Below are 16,417 nucleotides of genomic sequence, written 5' to 3' on the forward strand. Positions count from 1 at the left end.
GCATCCCTGTTCTTCTGAAACCCAACCACAATGGAGAAAAGCAGGGCAAAGCTATAATACCATCTGTGATTATCTTAGTTGCACATGTTTGGGTTCTTCAGAATTGTACGGGGAAAAAACAACTGTAATATGCAAATCATTCCCTTGGAAGAGTAACCCATAAAACATGAAGCCAAAACGCATGGCACCACTAAATGACCACTGTAAATAAAGATCTGGCTCATAAGGCTGGTTTAGGCTTTATTTTTATTTCATTTTTACAGCCAAGGTAAAACGTGAAAATGTTTACCTGCATTAAGGACATCGATTGACCCTCAAGGCCAGTTCAATCACCAATAATGATACAATTCTAAACATCTTTCTTGAATATGAAGGAATAGTCATATTTAATACCAAAAATATATATGTAATACTAAAAGTCATATAAGAAATAAGATGCATGCATCACTCAAAGGCAAATGAGTAAAAATAAGTTAGATTTAAAGGCATCCAATGATGGAGAAATTTTAATGTTTAGAGGGAGACTGTTCCAGAGCCTTGGGGCTGCAACAGCTCGATCACCTTTTGATTTGCAGCAAGACCGAGGAACAGACAGAAAAAACTGATCATGGGACCTTAAAGGCCTACAAGCTGTATATGGCCTAATAAGTTCACAGATATAGACCGGGCAGATTAGCCATTGACTTCTTCCAGAATTGCAAGTGCATTTTTTTTCATTTATTTTCCTTAAACTGGAATGATATACAACAAATGTGTAATTAACAGCAAACTGAATGCTTAATAATGATAGGGGATGCTTGAGTCTGTTGCAAAATGTTGTTTTATTTATTATTAGACGTTTCAAAGTTGAGTAAAACAGAGTTGTCGTTTTCTACCATTTTGTGCTTTTGTTCAAGATGCTAACCTTAAACCAGATACACACAAAATATGTATTTGTGTATATTTTAGTATTATTTTAAAAAAATGAATGAGAAATTCTCTGAAATGTTGCAAAAACAGAGTTGACGAATAATAAATCTATTGTTAACGTATCCTAAATATTCTGTACACATTAGACGAATAGTGTAACACCCCAATCTTTTCCCCCCAGAGTGCTTTAAAGATCGTCTTTTTAATGCAACAGAGTTGACCAGAAAGTAGGGACAGAAACGAAATGTATATATTGCAAATAAAGCTAATAATTAATGCATTGTTTTTACTTCGTAAACACAAAAAAGATGAAAATTAATTTTTAATTTTAAGCTAAAGTTTTCAAAAAAGTCCCTTAATACACAGAGACACAGATATAACTTTTAAAAGAATTTCGTATTACTTAAAACTGTTTCATTAATTTTTTTCGTTTTTTTTTTTTAAATACTAAAATCCTATTGCAGACGCAAAATGGCCCTCAATTCTACCCACTGCTCTTACCAGTAAACAATGAGGATGGAGTAGGTTATATGTTTTATACTATTTTTTTATTTATTTTATATTTTACAGCGAGAAATGACGTTTCGATATTTTAAAACTATCGTTACAAAATATCAGTTACCCCATGCTGTACTGATCATAGGGTACAGACATGTTCATATGCGAAGAGCAGCAGCACGTGTCTGTTCGAGCATCTGTAACGTGCACGCGCATGCAGCGTTCTGACGAGCGCGCGCAAAGCATCTTCAACAACTTTCAGAAGCGCGCGCGAGAGAAGTTTCCACATGCTCCTGCAGCAGCCGTACATCACGAAGATGAAAACAAAACAACTACTAACCTCTGCTCTTCTCCTGCTTATTTACAGTAAGTATCATGATGTTTGCTCAATATCTGACGCTCTTTTCTCAAATGGTCTTTCAGTTTCTGAACGTTGTATAAGAAAGTTGTATTTCTGACACTGGCTGAAATGGTGGGAACTGTGAGGGGTGATAAGTTTACTAAAACTTTCAAAATGCGTATGGTCTATGCATTGTATTTGTAATTAAGGCTTATTTTATTTCGTTGTATATCTTTTTTAATTTTGACATTTAAAACATTTAAAAACAACTGAGATAACAATTGGCTGATAACATCGAGTGACCTAAATGTTGATTTTAAATTAAATTAATAATTTTAAATATAATTTAAAATGTTACAAATAATTTAATGTGTACAGATGTTTACAAATAGATAAATATTTTTATATTGATTTTTATATTTTATATTTGTTTTTATCTTTTGACACCAGCAGCCTGTCAATCGGTATCATTCACTGTGTGTGTGTGTGTGTGTGTGTGTGTGTGTGTGTGTGTACTGGTTTTGGTGATTTATAAAGACATTCATTTGTATAACGACATGGGTATTGTACTCTATTTAGTTGTACTAATTGAGAATACATTAAAGATATATATATTTTTTAACTGTATAAAATACTTTACGTATAGAGTTCTTGTAATCCACCAATACCAATTTGTGTGTTTGTTGGCACACAGGGTTCATGGAAATGTGTATCACAGATTTGTATGATGACATTGCTATTAGAGCATAATATGATTTATTTAAATTTCGAAAATTTCTAAAGTTTTCTGTGAGGGTTATGTTTATAGGGATAGAAGATAGTTATACAGTATAAAAATCATTACATCTTTGGTGAGTCCCCATAAACCACATTTTCAAGTGTTTTTTTTTCAAAGAAAGATGCATGCTTTGAGGGTCTGGATAGGGTGGGTGGGGATCTTGTAAGACACTGTTTACACAAATGTCTTAAACAGCATTTGAACACATGAGATTCTAAGTGATAAGATATCCGTGAAGAAGTTGTCCAGATCTGAAGTTCGCTCTGATCTGGCAGGGTCGCTTTCATGTTGCTGATGCCCCTCGACTGACTCTTGTGTATTGACCATTATCATAAGATTATCGCTACTCTGCATACCATGAGAAATGCTTGAACCCTTACAGTTTTTGTTGCATATTATGTTACATTTGATTGTTTACATAACAAAATTCTAATAACTGTCTGGCATTGATGGGCTTTATTCTGATAACTTTCACATTTCAGGCCATTAAGTGCTAGTTAAGCTTGTTGATGCCTTCTGGTGCGGGCTGTGATTTTAACTCCAGTCCTCCTCCAGCTGAGGGGGTTTAGGTTACAGCAGCATAGTGAGTCTTTGTATCACTGGGTAAAATGATCCTCGACAGCCTTTTCATTTAAATCTCAGTACTTTCTCACTGTTTGCTCAGCAAATGGATTATAAAAGGGGACCTACGTAGACAAAAACAAAGTATTTTCTCACTTTCTCCAGAAGTGCATGCTTTTTTTCAGTGTGTGAGGAGGTTATCAGGCTTGGGTTGAGCTGCCACCCCCCACTATGCACAACCAGAGCATGTCAGAACGACCATCCATTACGTAAATTCCTACATATCCCTGTTCCTGGCACCACCAGAGAAGGGAGTGAGGGTTTGGAGAGGTTTCATGTTTGAGGAGAATTTTGAGGGCTTAATTTCTTAACGTCATGTTTACTTAAATATTTAAAACATGCAAAGTGAAAATGATGAAATGTATAAATTAGGCATAGACTTTTGACTAATGCAAACTCGTTTAAAGGTATGTTCAGGATCACTGTGTAAAAAACAAATCTGTGATATTTATTGAAGAATATTGTGGAAAAGTTTAGACTTTAATCTACAGTGTGACGAGACATGACATTTTTATATTAGTTTTCGGATTCCTCAATGAGGAAGTCTTTTATTCAACTGAAAAAAAAAAACACAAAATGCAAAAGTATTTAGGTGCTTTTTTAAATCAACTTGTAATGAAAGTTATTTTACTTCTATTTTAATGAATTATATGCTGTAAATTCTATTTTAACGACATGCAAACACTGCTAAATATTTAGCTATAAACTCTACTGGCTAGACAAACTCAGAGCTACTGGATGCAAATATGGACTGATAGGAGAGAGTTGTTTTAATGGAATTTTATGCCACATACCGTATACTTTTCTTTTTCTCCAAATTTTTTTTGGATGGCATAAATGATGACAATGATGACTGGTGTGTGTGAGCGCACCTTGAGGTGGTGTGTGTCTGTGGTGCTTTACTGACTCGGTTGGTGCAGAGAATAGTTCAAATTTAATCCTGTCTCCAATCTTCAATGCCAAATTCACGCTCACACTCCATCTAAATATCCCAACTTGGTCTCAGGATATATATATATATATATATATATATATATATATATATATATATATATATATATATATATATATATATATATTTACAGTTTTTAATTTTTTAAACCTGTCACTTTCAGCTGTATGTTGAAAAATATGTAGTCAAATATTATTTACTGTCATCATGGCAGAGATAAAATAAATCAGTTATTAGAAATGAGTTATTAAAACTAATATGTTAGGAAATGTGTTGAAAACATCTTCTCTCCGTTAAACAGAAATTGGGGAAAAAATAAACGGGGGCTAATAATCCAGGGGGTTTAATAATTCTGACTTCAACTGTGTGTGTGTGTGTGTATATGTATATATATATATATATATATATATATATATATATATATATATATATATATATATATATATATATATATATTTGTAAACACACCGTAAATCTGTGTATATTTCAATTTATAACAAAATGACAACCACATCATTGAAAGCCTTAGTAGTACAACAAAAATAAACAAAACATTTCATAATGAATCAAAATTTATGAAAAATAATGTACCTTTTCTGCAAGCTGATGTAAACACTGAAATAAATAAGGTGAATTTAACAATGTCTTGCATTTTAACAATTTAACAAAATTTTACAATCTGATGTAAAATCCTAATTTAAATAACCAATAATAATAATTAAAAAAACGGTTATATTTTTGATTAAAGCAGCAACTGTGGGCTGTCTCACAGAAAAAGAGCAATGTAATATAGGTAATGTAGTATATTTCAAAAGTTGTTTTCTGTTACTGTAGCATGTTTTACATCCTTTTACCTTTAAAAAAATTATTTTTTACATTATAGGTATCGACAGTGTATTTGCATGAATTTAATTATCATCTTCTGTAAAAACAAAAGCTATGGTTCAAATATGTAACAGTTTCCCTCATATAGTCCTTCACATTAAGTAGATTTCAATAATTTTATGTCTATAAACTATGCCTAAAAATGCTACAAATGCTGTGGGAGTGAATGTTTTGGTGTGCTACCTCATTCACATGTTTGATTGCTCTGTTTTTGTCTCTTCTCCAGTTCCAAGCTCAGATCCTGTTACGGTGACGACAAGCAAAGCAAAAATGGATGTGCATGAAAACACAAGTAAGTTCATCATCTGCACTGTTTTTACAGGCTTTCAGACCATATTGATTTGACTTTGATTTATCTGTTTTCTGCAAAAGATGCTGTCCTGTCGTGTGAGTTCAGGACAGAAAAAGAAACAAACCCACGTGTTGAATGGAAGAAGAGAGGCAAAGATGTTTCATATGTTTATTTTGAAGGGGATTTTACAGGTGGGTTGTTATAACACTCTTCTCTCCATATGCACCAGGCACATTACTTAAACCCCATCTTATTAGGACTTAATATGAAAGACGCTGTTTTTTTCTGAATGTACCACAAATATTTCTTTCTCAATATTAAAATACCTCTTTTGCACAATATCTCGCACAATATTGTTCTGTTTTATGTAAAAGTACTTGTCTTAGGTTAGTTAAAGTCAAAATTATTAGCCCTCCTGTATTTTTATTTTTATTTTTCAAATATTTCACAAATCATGTCTAACAGCATGGAAGTTTTTACAATATTTCCTTTTTTATTCTGAAGAAAGTCTTATTTGTATTATTTTGGCTAGAATAAAAGTAGTTTTACATTTTTTAAAAAACATTATAAGGTCAATATTATTATTGACCCTCTTAAAAAGTATACAAGGGGCTAATAATTCAGGAGATCTAATAATACTGACCTAATATATACTTAATAATACTGTAGTTAAGTATTTATAGTATATACATAGTTACAGTTATATTATATTATATTATATTATATTATATATATATAGTTATATAAACACTAGTATGTCATTTATGTATAGGTTTAAAATAGCTCTTACATCCAGTGTTGTGTTCATATTTATGATTGATTATTTACGCCAGGGGTGCCCAAACTTTTTCTTATGAAGGGCCAAAAATCAAACTTGATTGCGGCTAGATGGCTAAACGTAAATATGCAATGGGTAATTTCCTAATTTATTTAATAATAATTAAAATTGCTTTATATCAACTAATACATCGTACATTCTATTTTATTATGAACTTATTACAGTTAAAACAAAAGCAATCTCATTTATGACAAACTTACACTAGTGTTTGCCATGATTTGCTCACCGATGTCTTCTGCATTTATCCATCGAGTGAAATTATTTACTGTACATTTTTATAAATATGATCCATTTACAACATCTAAATCAAACATTTAATTCCTGTTTTCTTTTTTTGTAGCTCAGCAATAAAACAAACAAACAAAAAAACAATCTCTGTGGCATTCGCCCCATTCCCCTGCATCATTCCCACTCTCTTCTCAGATGGGATGTGGGCCAAATCAAAGGTTACAATGGGTCAACTTTGGCCTATGGGCCCTACTTTGGACATCTTTGATTTCTGCGAACTTGATTTCAGCAAATAGGACATGTTCCAGGATTACATCTATGTTGATCCTGGAACAACATTCTAATTATTAAGGGATGTGTTTACCGTTTATGTTAAGGTTAGGCTTACGGTCAGGTTTATGCACTTATTGTTCCCCTCTGATGTTGGGAATAATGTACTGTTATGGTTGGGTTTAGGGGTAAGGAATGGGTATGGATTACATTCTCAAACAAAAATAGATATTAATCCAGGATCGCATCGGTAAAAAATTATTCAATTCAGTTCATCTTTATTCATACAGAGCTTTTGCAATGTAGATTGTGACAGCAGCTTCAACATAGAAGATTATAGTTGATTGAAACAGTCAGTGTCCATCCAGTTTTCAGAGTTTAAGTTCAGTTCAGTTTAGTTCAGTGTGTTTCATTTACTCTGCTGAAAGTACAAACACTAAGGAGCAAACCCATCAATGCACAGCTCCACAAGTCCCGATGCAGCCATGGTCCTGCGAGACATGAAATTTCTTTCCACTATGTCCACAAATGCAGCGGAAAGCTTTAGATATTTTTCAAAATAATTTGGACAAGACGTGTGTCATTTGCACCACTTGGGGTACTTAATTACATTCTATTTTGGTGCTTCACTTTATAAAAATGACATCAGAAGTGGGTGCTGTAGGCCATGCTTAAATCTGGTGTTCGAATATTTAGATCCCGATTTACATCTGTATCACGTTCAGTTCAATTCAATTCATTTTTATTCATATTTATTTTACAATGTAGATTGTGTCAATGCAGCTTAACATAAAATGAGTACTAATAAATTGAACTTGCTTCTGTCCAGTTCTCAAAGTTGAAGTTCAGTTCAGTGTACACTGAAAAAATTAACCCAGTATAACAACAGCAAAAAAATCCTTATTTCCCTACCCTTTTCCTTGTTCACTCAACTTTTGAAAACATCAGCTGCACTGACCTAAAATTTGTAATGATTCACAGGAAAAAGAAGGCTCAGCAAAGAGTCTGTGTGAATGAAGTGTCTTTATAGTCCTAGGAATCAGTCCATCATAAGCTTCCAGCTGTGTTAAAGAAAACTGGTTCCAGAAACTGGTTCCTCCATTTGAACTGTTGTTTAAGCATTTGATTTGTCATTTAATTATTACAGGATTTTACTGAGTTCTTCATGAAAATTAAATTAAAAACAAATTTGATTGCTTATTTGAAAATGGATTTTAATTTATGAGCTTTTTGATCGTTTGAGCATTTGATTAAACAAATTAACCGTCCACATGTGCTAAGCATTTCTTTTTGTAGAGCGAACTAGGTAAAAAGGACTGTGCTCCCACCCTTAAATTACATTAGCATTATTGCAGTATTTTGTTGTTGTTGTTGTTGTTGTTAATATTAATGTCATTAATGTTATTATTGTTGTTACTATTATTTTTGTCATTGTTGTTAGAGTTAGATATACTGCAACCTTTCTGTAAACTTAAAGTAACAATTTGGCAGAAGCTATTTTGGGTGAACTTGCAAAGTTTTGCTCACAAAACTAATCTTTTAACTTACTGAAGAAAATTTAGATTTAGTTTAATTAAACATGTTAAATGTTAATGTAATTTCAACTTTTTTCAAGTTGGATTTTAACAGTGTAATGCAAATATCAGTGCTGAAAGGAACAAACTTCTCCAATTGAAGTTTTGAGAATTTAAGAAACATATCTGTTGTTTATATCTGTTGATAACAGCCAGTGAGAATCTACACATTATCCCTCAAAACATTGAAAACGTAAAAGCTGTGATTAATAAATGATGTAACCAAAATAAATAGTTAATTTGGTTCACTGAAGTATGAACATCTATTACTACTGAAAAAAAGCTGACCCCCCTGAAAATCAATGTATAATTTGTACAATGTTTACTCTGACCATTACCAGGTTCATATAAAGGCCGTGCGTCCATCGACGGGGCGACTCTGACCCTCCGTGGTGTCACACAGAAAGACTCGGGAGTGTATCATTGTGAAGTCACAGCCCGTCAGGACAAAATCAAGCTTGGGGAGGTCTCTGTCACCCTCAGTGTGCTTGGTGGGAATGCAAATCTTTTTAATTATTCAATTATTCAATAGCTTACACATGTGCGGTTGCACCACTGATATTCATAACCTTTCTCTGAATGAGCAGTATGATCATGTGACTGTAACTGTGTTTCACATTGACAGTGCCACCCCATGCGCCAACCTGTGAGGTCCCGGAAGCGGTCATGAGAGGATTTTCTGCTGAACTGCACTGTAAAGATAAACTGAGTGTTCCTGCTGCCACCTACAGCTGGTACAAAGACAACAAACCACTCAACACTGCCAATCCCCATGATGTCCACTACACCCTGGACACAAAAACTGGGAGTCTGGTTGGTGCATTGCTTTAACCTCTTTCAAATCACTTGAACATCACATTTACAGTGCTCCGCATAAAAGAGTACACCCCTCACAGATTTCTCTGTTAAATAGATATTTGCCATAGGATTTACTTTACAAATATACTTTAGATTAGCCAGTGCTAAACCAAAACTGGAACTTAAACTAACCAAAAAAAACCACAGCCTTAAAACCCAAATTAATATGTGGGGAAAAAGCATTAAATAAAATGTTAATAAACAGGACAAATCAAGAGAAACTTTAAATGCATTATTTTCCTTTTCCTAGAGATGTTAGGTGACCAAACTCTTATTTTAATGGATATAACTTTAATAAAATTGTTCTGTTTAAATGCACCAAAATATACTGGCTATATTCACTGAGAAATGGATACAAATATTCATTTTTAAAAGAGGGTGTAGTCATTAACCCTCTTATATTATGTATATTAGATATTATAACATCTCTAATATTTTGCTGACACCAGTGTCTTTTTTCCACACACTTTGTTGATTGTGTTGCATCAGAACAATCTAACTTTTTTAGATGCATTTTTATAACATGAAGATTGAATTATATATACTGATTCTTTTTTTTTTTTTTTTTTTTTGCTTTTGAGCAGAAATTTAAGTCAGTGTCTAAATCTGATGAGGGTCAGTATAGATGTGAGGCCTCCAATGGTGTGGGAGCACCCAAAAGCTGTGCAGGCCATCATATGAAGATAACTGAATGTAAGTATGGCAAATTGGTCATTTCAAATGGATCTACATATTTTGAAATGAGTATGAAACATTTGGGCATTCACTTAAAAATGTTGACTATAGCAAGAAAACTCTTAATTTATTTTATTGAATTTGACTATTACTATTATAAAAACATGAACAGCCATTTTTTAATATCCAATCATTAACTTCTTTTTTACTTTCATTTTTTTTTCTATTTAATTTTAAACCAAGTTAAACCCTAAATTGGGTCTCAAAGGGCAGCGACTCTGCAGTTTTGCTCCAACCCTAATCAAACCCAGCTGATCCAGCTAATCAAGGTGTTTAAGACTACTAGAGACAATTAGGCAGGTGTGAGTTGGATGTGGTGGGAGATAAAGTATGCAGAGCTTTGGCCCTCCAGAAATTGAGTTTGAGATCATTGCCCTAAATTCTCATCTGCTTTGCTACATATTTGACTTTAATGTTCTTTGAAGTTTGACGTTTATCTACAATATATTACCCTTTAAAAGTGTGTGATTTTAGGAGGGATTTTTTTCAGTTAGAAATTGATGAGCAATGCCAGCAAGCAAAGACATTTAAAATGTTTCAGAGTTACTTTTATACTGTACTATTTACACTATTCAAATAAATTTAGATTTTTTTAGACATTTAATAAATCAAAAAATACTTAAAAACTGTCCTGGATTTCATAAAAATATTAAGCAGCAGAGTGTTTTACTGTAGAACCCAACAGTCAACTTTATTAAATGAAATGAGTGTAGTTTACTCAAAATTGACGGAAAGTTAACTCTACTCATTTGAAAAAAGTTCTTAATTCAGTGTTGAGTTAAATACTTCATTACTTCAACTTAAATGGAGTAAGTTCACAGCTTTGCGATTAGTTAAATGGTTTGTTGCAATTGGTTTCCTCAAAGGGTTTGTGTTACCTTAACTATTTGGGTTTTACAGTGTCGTAACAAAAAAAATATTTGTTGAGCACAAAAATTGGCAATAAAGAAATAAATAAAGACCAGATTAACAGCTACTAGAAATGTAGCTGTGTCGTCATAGGAAAAGATTTCATGTTAATATATTATTTATTATATATATAAAACAAATAAGAATTTGTTATTTTATTTAATAATACTACTGTTTTATTTTTTATTGCTGCAAAAAAGCTCTATATTCTTTATATTCTTAAGTCTTATAGGTATACATATTTTTGTCTTGTTTCTATTCCAAATATCGAAAAATTCTTGATTTAAGAAGTATTTTTTTAGACTAAGAAAATTATAATGCCAAAAATATCTTAAATAATATTCTAAAATTAAGTCTTTCCTTAAAACAAGCTAAATAATCTTATTTATGCTTTGACATAAGATCAATTTGCTTGTTTTTAGGAAATTCTAAATAAGAAATTTTTATTTTTTTTTCCCAGTTTAATCCAGCTTGTACAAGTGACTTATTACAAGACATTTAGAAAACATACTGACAGCAACTATTTGTATGGCGGTGCATATTATGTTTGCATTTAAGGATATTTTTGATCTCAGCAAAAACACATTGTAGTGTCACAATTTGTTAAACTCCAAGATACTGGCGTTAGTAAATGCATACAGCACATTTGAATAACTGTCTGACCCCGCTCTGTTGCAGTTGAGCTGAACATGACAATGATTATTGCAATAGAAGTGGGAGCGTTCCTGCTGCTGGTGTCCTGCTGTGTGTCCATCTGTCTGTGCTGCAGACGAGGCTGCTGTCACTGCTGCCGCCGCCGTGAGTACAGCTTACTTCAATACTAACTATACCTGTTTACCAATGTCTACATCTTCTGACACAACTCCTGCATTTACCAACAGAGAGTAAAGAAGAAATAAAACAGAGGTATGTCACTTTAATATACTTCAGCCTATATTAATACATAATAACAGACTATTAAACAAAGTGGTTATTTTTTTTCTTTGCAGCAAAACAAAGACCAGCTATAACCAGCCAACAGATGTAAGTCTTAAGTTTTTTTATCATGAAAGTAGTTTTAACATTTAAGCCCTTAAAGTCTGTGTGAAATCTAAATTTACTGTATTTATTTTGCTATAGACCATTTTGGCAGATGTAAACAATAACAGTGGTTCTAACGTTTTTCCTATTTTATATTTCATTTTCATAGCTTCCAAGACTCCTGAAAGGTCCACATATTAATATATAATGTTATGACAGCTGTTTTAACGTCAAGAGATGATTGAATTGCCTCTTGTTACAGTTAAAAAAATAGTTTGACAACAAGCAGGAAATATTCATGGGCCAATGGCATCACCATATTGAAATTGTCTATAGCACACATTGTTATTCTTTAGGTCAGGGGTGTCAAACTCAATTCCTGGAGGGTTGAAGCCCTGCACAGTTTAGTTCCAACCCTGCTCCAACACACTTACCTGTAGGTTTCAAACAAGCCTGAAGGACTCAATTAGTTTGATCAGGTGTGTTTAATTAGGGTTGGAACTAAACTGTGCAGAGCTGCGGCCCTTTTGGAACTGAGTTTGACACCTGTGCTTTAGGTGAACAAATAATTTAAGTTAATCCACTGATTAAAAAAAACAGTTTTGGTCATCTTCAGTCAAAGTCTGATCATTTATAGTGGTCCTTCTTTGATGATGTCAGTTTCACAGCATAAGCTGTAATATTCTTAACCACGCCCCTTTATTCTTTAGTTTGCTATGAGGGAGTGATGTGCAAAAAGAAAGCCCCGCCCCCTATTCAGTATCAACATATTTATTATAAAAGCCTTAGCAACTTCCGGTTCGCACAGACTTTAACAGTTACAGTCCCACATGTTTTTCCGAAAGTTTTCAGTCGTTTTTATATTATCTTGACAAACGTAAAATATGCATGTATCATTTTCAAATGTGAAATTGGGGTTACAGTTAAGTGGGTAATGTATTAATATCTTTTCTAAACTAGAATTAAAAAGTAGCAATTTTATCTATGAAGTGCTTATTGATTGGCTTATTCTTTTAGCTTTCAGTAGACACATAAGCACCCATTTATTTATCTGATATATGTTACAAGCAAGATTATTTATTTCACTAGTAAGATTTTTAATTAAAGCACACAGTGACCATTCTAGTCTAACTTATAATGGCTAGTTGTTACTTAAGAGTTTTTTTTCTTCTTTCTACTTTTATCTGAAACTTAAATCAAGAAGCATTTTCTAGACCAGAGTTGGCCCATTGTAACTTTTGATTTATCTCGCCATCCCATCTGAGAAAGGAGTGAGAAAAATGGAGTGGGTTGAGGAGAATGCCTTTCGTCATGTTTAATTTGACAAAACATTTTGTTTGTTTTGATTGCTGAGATACAAAAAAAGCTAAATGTTTCAGTTAAATGTTGTAAATTAATCTTTTTAAAAAAATCTAAATAATGTCAATCGACGGACAGCAGACGATGAAGAAGACATCGGCGAGCAAATCACAGCAAAAATTAGTGCATCTCCATTCTGTTATAAATGTTTTTGTTTTTACTTTAATAAGTTCATTACAAAATATAAAAAAGCTATATTAGAATTATTATATATATATATATATATATATATATATATATATATATATATATATATATATATATATATATATATATATATATATATATAATTATTAATATCAAAATGTAAATATTATCAAAATGTAAATAAATATATTGCTATATAAAGCAATGTTTTCTATTTTAAATATTATCAAATAAATTAGGAAATTACCCATGACAACTATATTTACCTTCGGTCCACTAGCCTCAATCAAGTTTGGTTTTTGACCAATTTATATGAAAAAGTTTGGGCACCCCTGATCTAGTCTTGTTTTCAGAAATAATATACCAAAATTAACTGAGTTTTTCTCTTGAAATAAATCTAAGCAACTTCTGATTCACACAGACTTGAACTATCACAGTCTCACATGTTTTTCAGAACATTTTCATCTTATCTTTATCATTTCTATCTTATTATGTTTTTCTTTTCTTTTTCATTCCTTTAAACCTGTTTTAACACATTTTATTCTGTTTTTAACTACTTTTAATCATTTTAATTTTCTTGTTTCTTTAATTCTTGTTTATGTAAAGCACTTTTGAGTTACCAGTGTGTATGAAATGTGCTATATAAATAAACTTGTAAGCTATGTAAAATATGCAAAAAATTTAAACATGTTTAAAAAAAAGGCTAGCTGTGACTGATAAGATAAGAGTTTTGTACTAGCACTAATAACAAATTATGGTAACATTTTACAATAAGGTTTTATTGATTAATGTTACTGAAAGTATTTACTGACAAAAACAAACAATGAACAATACATTTACTACAGTATTTATTAATCTTTGCCAACTTTAGTAATATGAAAATAAGGTTAAGAGTTAGCTAATGTTAACAAGCACAACTTTGCATTTTGATAATGCATTAGTAAAAATGAACTGATTCATAAATGCTGTTTATTTTGGTTCATGTTAAAATCATTACCAAAAAATTAATTCATTTTAAAGTGTGACCCAAAATACTAAAAATATTACTAAACATATAATAAAACTAAATACTAAAAATACTTGATACAAAAATGTAAAAAAGCAAGTACATTCTAGTGATGAAAAGGCAAGTAAACTTATATAATAAATAAAAACTATTATCTATTGAATACTAAATAGTAACTAACGAATAAATACTATTATCTTTTAAAGAACAACCACTAGTACAGGGTCTCTGCGGGGTCTTAAAAAGTATTTAAAGTTGATAAATCAACGTAGAGAAATTTAAGGCCCTTAAAAAGTCTTAAATGCTATTTCGCAAGGTATTAAACATTCTATAATTTTGATTATGTAGTGTATGGTTGTATGCTAAAGTTTGCCTGAATTAAATTGCAAATATCAGGATGTGTAGTTTATGAAATCTTGCTAGATTTAACTAAGATAACCAAGGCAACACCATTATTTCTGCAGTTCCATATGCGCCAACATGCTGAATTAGCTAGATTTAATTGATTTTTATTCAGTACATGAATAATGTTCTTGTTTTAAACTTTTTGCATTAATATTTAGTAAATATACTGTACGTTAAAATCTCGCCAGTGTTTCTGGTTGAAACCTGAAGTGGTTATAAGGTCTTAAAATGTGTTGAATTTCACTCTCTGATTGCTGAATATACTGTAGTATGTAATGGAAAATATACTAGTAGCTAAAAATGTACTAGTAGCATGAAAAAAGGCAGAAGTACGTTTTACAGATTAAGTTTAACGCCTTCCCATACCTATTGTTAACTCACTATTAAAATATTATAGTAAAGAAACTTCAATGAATTGTTCCTCTCTTTCCATAGCCGAGACGATACAAGCATACACAATCCTTTGTGCTGTGAAGAATGGACTCTTGTTGGCCAGTACCGTGCTAAGAGAAGTGAATTAAAGTGACCACAAACGCCAGAGAAATAATGTATTTTTTCAAGTGCACTTGTACATTTCTACGCTTTAGGAGCAAAACCACGCCCCCTGGTGGCCAGATCTGAATACAGCTAAACAATCCACATCAGGCCTACTGCATCTACTGTTTCTTTTGTACTACTGTATTGTTTTGTTTTTTATTTAGAAGTATTCAGTTGTTTTATTTACCAAGTAGTATTGTCTCATATCAATGATAGGTGATGCAACCTACAGTTTAAATGTAATATTGCACTATTTTATAGATTTGCCTACAGACATATCAAGTTGCTTAGCATCATGTTGCTAAGGAGGCCCAGCTACAGATGTGATGGTCTGTTTGGTTTGAGCAGAAACAGACTTGGTTCATCTCAGGATGTTGCTAAAGTCTGTAGTCATCATATAATCAATCTTCTGTAGATTTTAATCACAGGCACCTTGACTTGTTTCTACATCTTTTAAGCGTATGTATGTATTTTTCTAATTGAAGAAACAGTCACACAGGTTTGGAATGGTTAGTTAATGATGGCAGTTTTCTTTTTTGTGTGTGAAATATGCCTTTTTAAATATTTTTACTTTTTGTTTTTCCTTATATGTGATTCAGACAAGCAAAGAGTTGTTTTTCTTCCAAAACTATGTATTTTAGTCTTTTGTTACAGTATTTTATATGTAAACTCAAACATCAGCCTTCACTGCAATATTCCTCTTTGACATTGATGATCTCAATGACTTTTAACAACACTTTAAAATAAAGAACATCACAAAACCTTTTTATTTTCTACAATATTTATTTGATCAATGGCTTCAGGACATTACAAATCACACCAAAAGACAATTCATTTGAATTTCCTTCAGGTTTTATGAAGTTAAAGAAAGTATTTTGAGTAATTCTAAGATAGAGCAAGTAATCAATATATTCTCTAAATTTACATTTATAGAGAATGAGGAAGATTTATGGTTCTTGCAATGTTCAATGACAACCTTACTATATTAGGCCTGTGAAAACACCAAAGAAATGTGTTGTTTATGGATTAAGGACTAAGAATAAAAGGATAAAGTAATATAGATGGTGTGAGCAGAATACCCATGTACAGATTAACACAATGTATTTACAACTGCATGAAATGTATTTATTACATTGTATGCATGATACACTCAATCAAATCATCTCAATCAATCAAAAATAATACATATTTTAGGAACCAATTTTCACTATTAACTAGAAGCTTATTAGCAGGTATGTTATTGAGAATTGGCTGCT

At 31.9% G+C, this 16,417-nt stretch overlaps 1 protein-coding gene across 1 annotated transcript; it reads left to right on the forward strand.

Moving 5' to 3' along the window:
* Positions 1-1,660: 1,660 nt before the first annotated feature.
* jam2b (junctional adhesion molecule 2b) lies at positions 1,661-15,155 on the forward strand. The gene is made up of 10 exons (NM_001128294.1): positions 1,661-1,773; positions 5,210-5,275; positions 5,356-5,466; positions 8,527-8,676; positions 8,811-8,998; positions 9,628-9,736; positions 11,366-11,485; positions 11,569-11,593; positions 11,677-11,710; positions 15,060-15,155. The coding sequence occupies exons 1-10, from the start codon at positions 1,695-1,697 to the stop codon at positions 15,096-15,098; spliced, it is 921 nt and encodes a 306-aa protein (NP_001121766.1). The 5' UTR covers positions 1,661-1,694; the 3' UTR covers positions 15,099-15,155.
* Positions 15,156-16,417: the final 1,262 nt, after the last annotated feature.

This window comes from Danio rerio, chromosome 9, assembly GCF_052040795.2.
Source record: "Danio rerio strain M-AB ecotype USA chromosome 9, GRCz13ab, whole genome shotgun sequence".
Taxonomy (NCBI): domain Eukaryota; kingdom Metazoa; phylum Chordata; class Actinopteri; order Cypriniformes; family Danionidae; genus Danio; species Danio rerio.

What these genes read in the sequence shown, in the direction of transcription:
- jam2b (NM_001128294.1), top strand. Translation starts at nt 1,695, where the DNA reads ATGCTCCTGCAGCAGCCGTACATCACGAAGATGAAAACAAAACAACTA. An exon ending in GGATGTGCATGAAAACACAA is followed by an intron (nt 5,276 to 5,355) that starts GTAAGTTCATCA and finishes TTTCTGCAAAAG; the next exon opens with ATGCTGTCCTGTCGTGTGAG. An exon ending in TTTTGAAGGGGATTTTACAG is followed by an intron (nt 5,467 to 8,526) that starts GTGGGTTGTTAT and finishes GACCATTACCAG; the next exon opens with GTTCATATAAAGGCCGTGCG.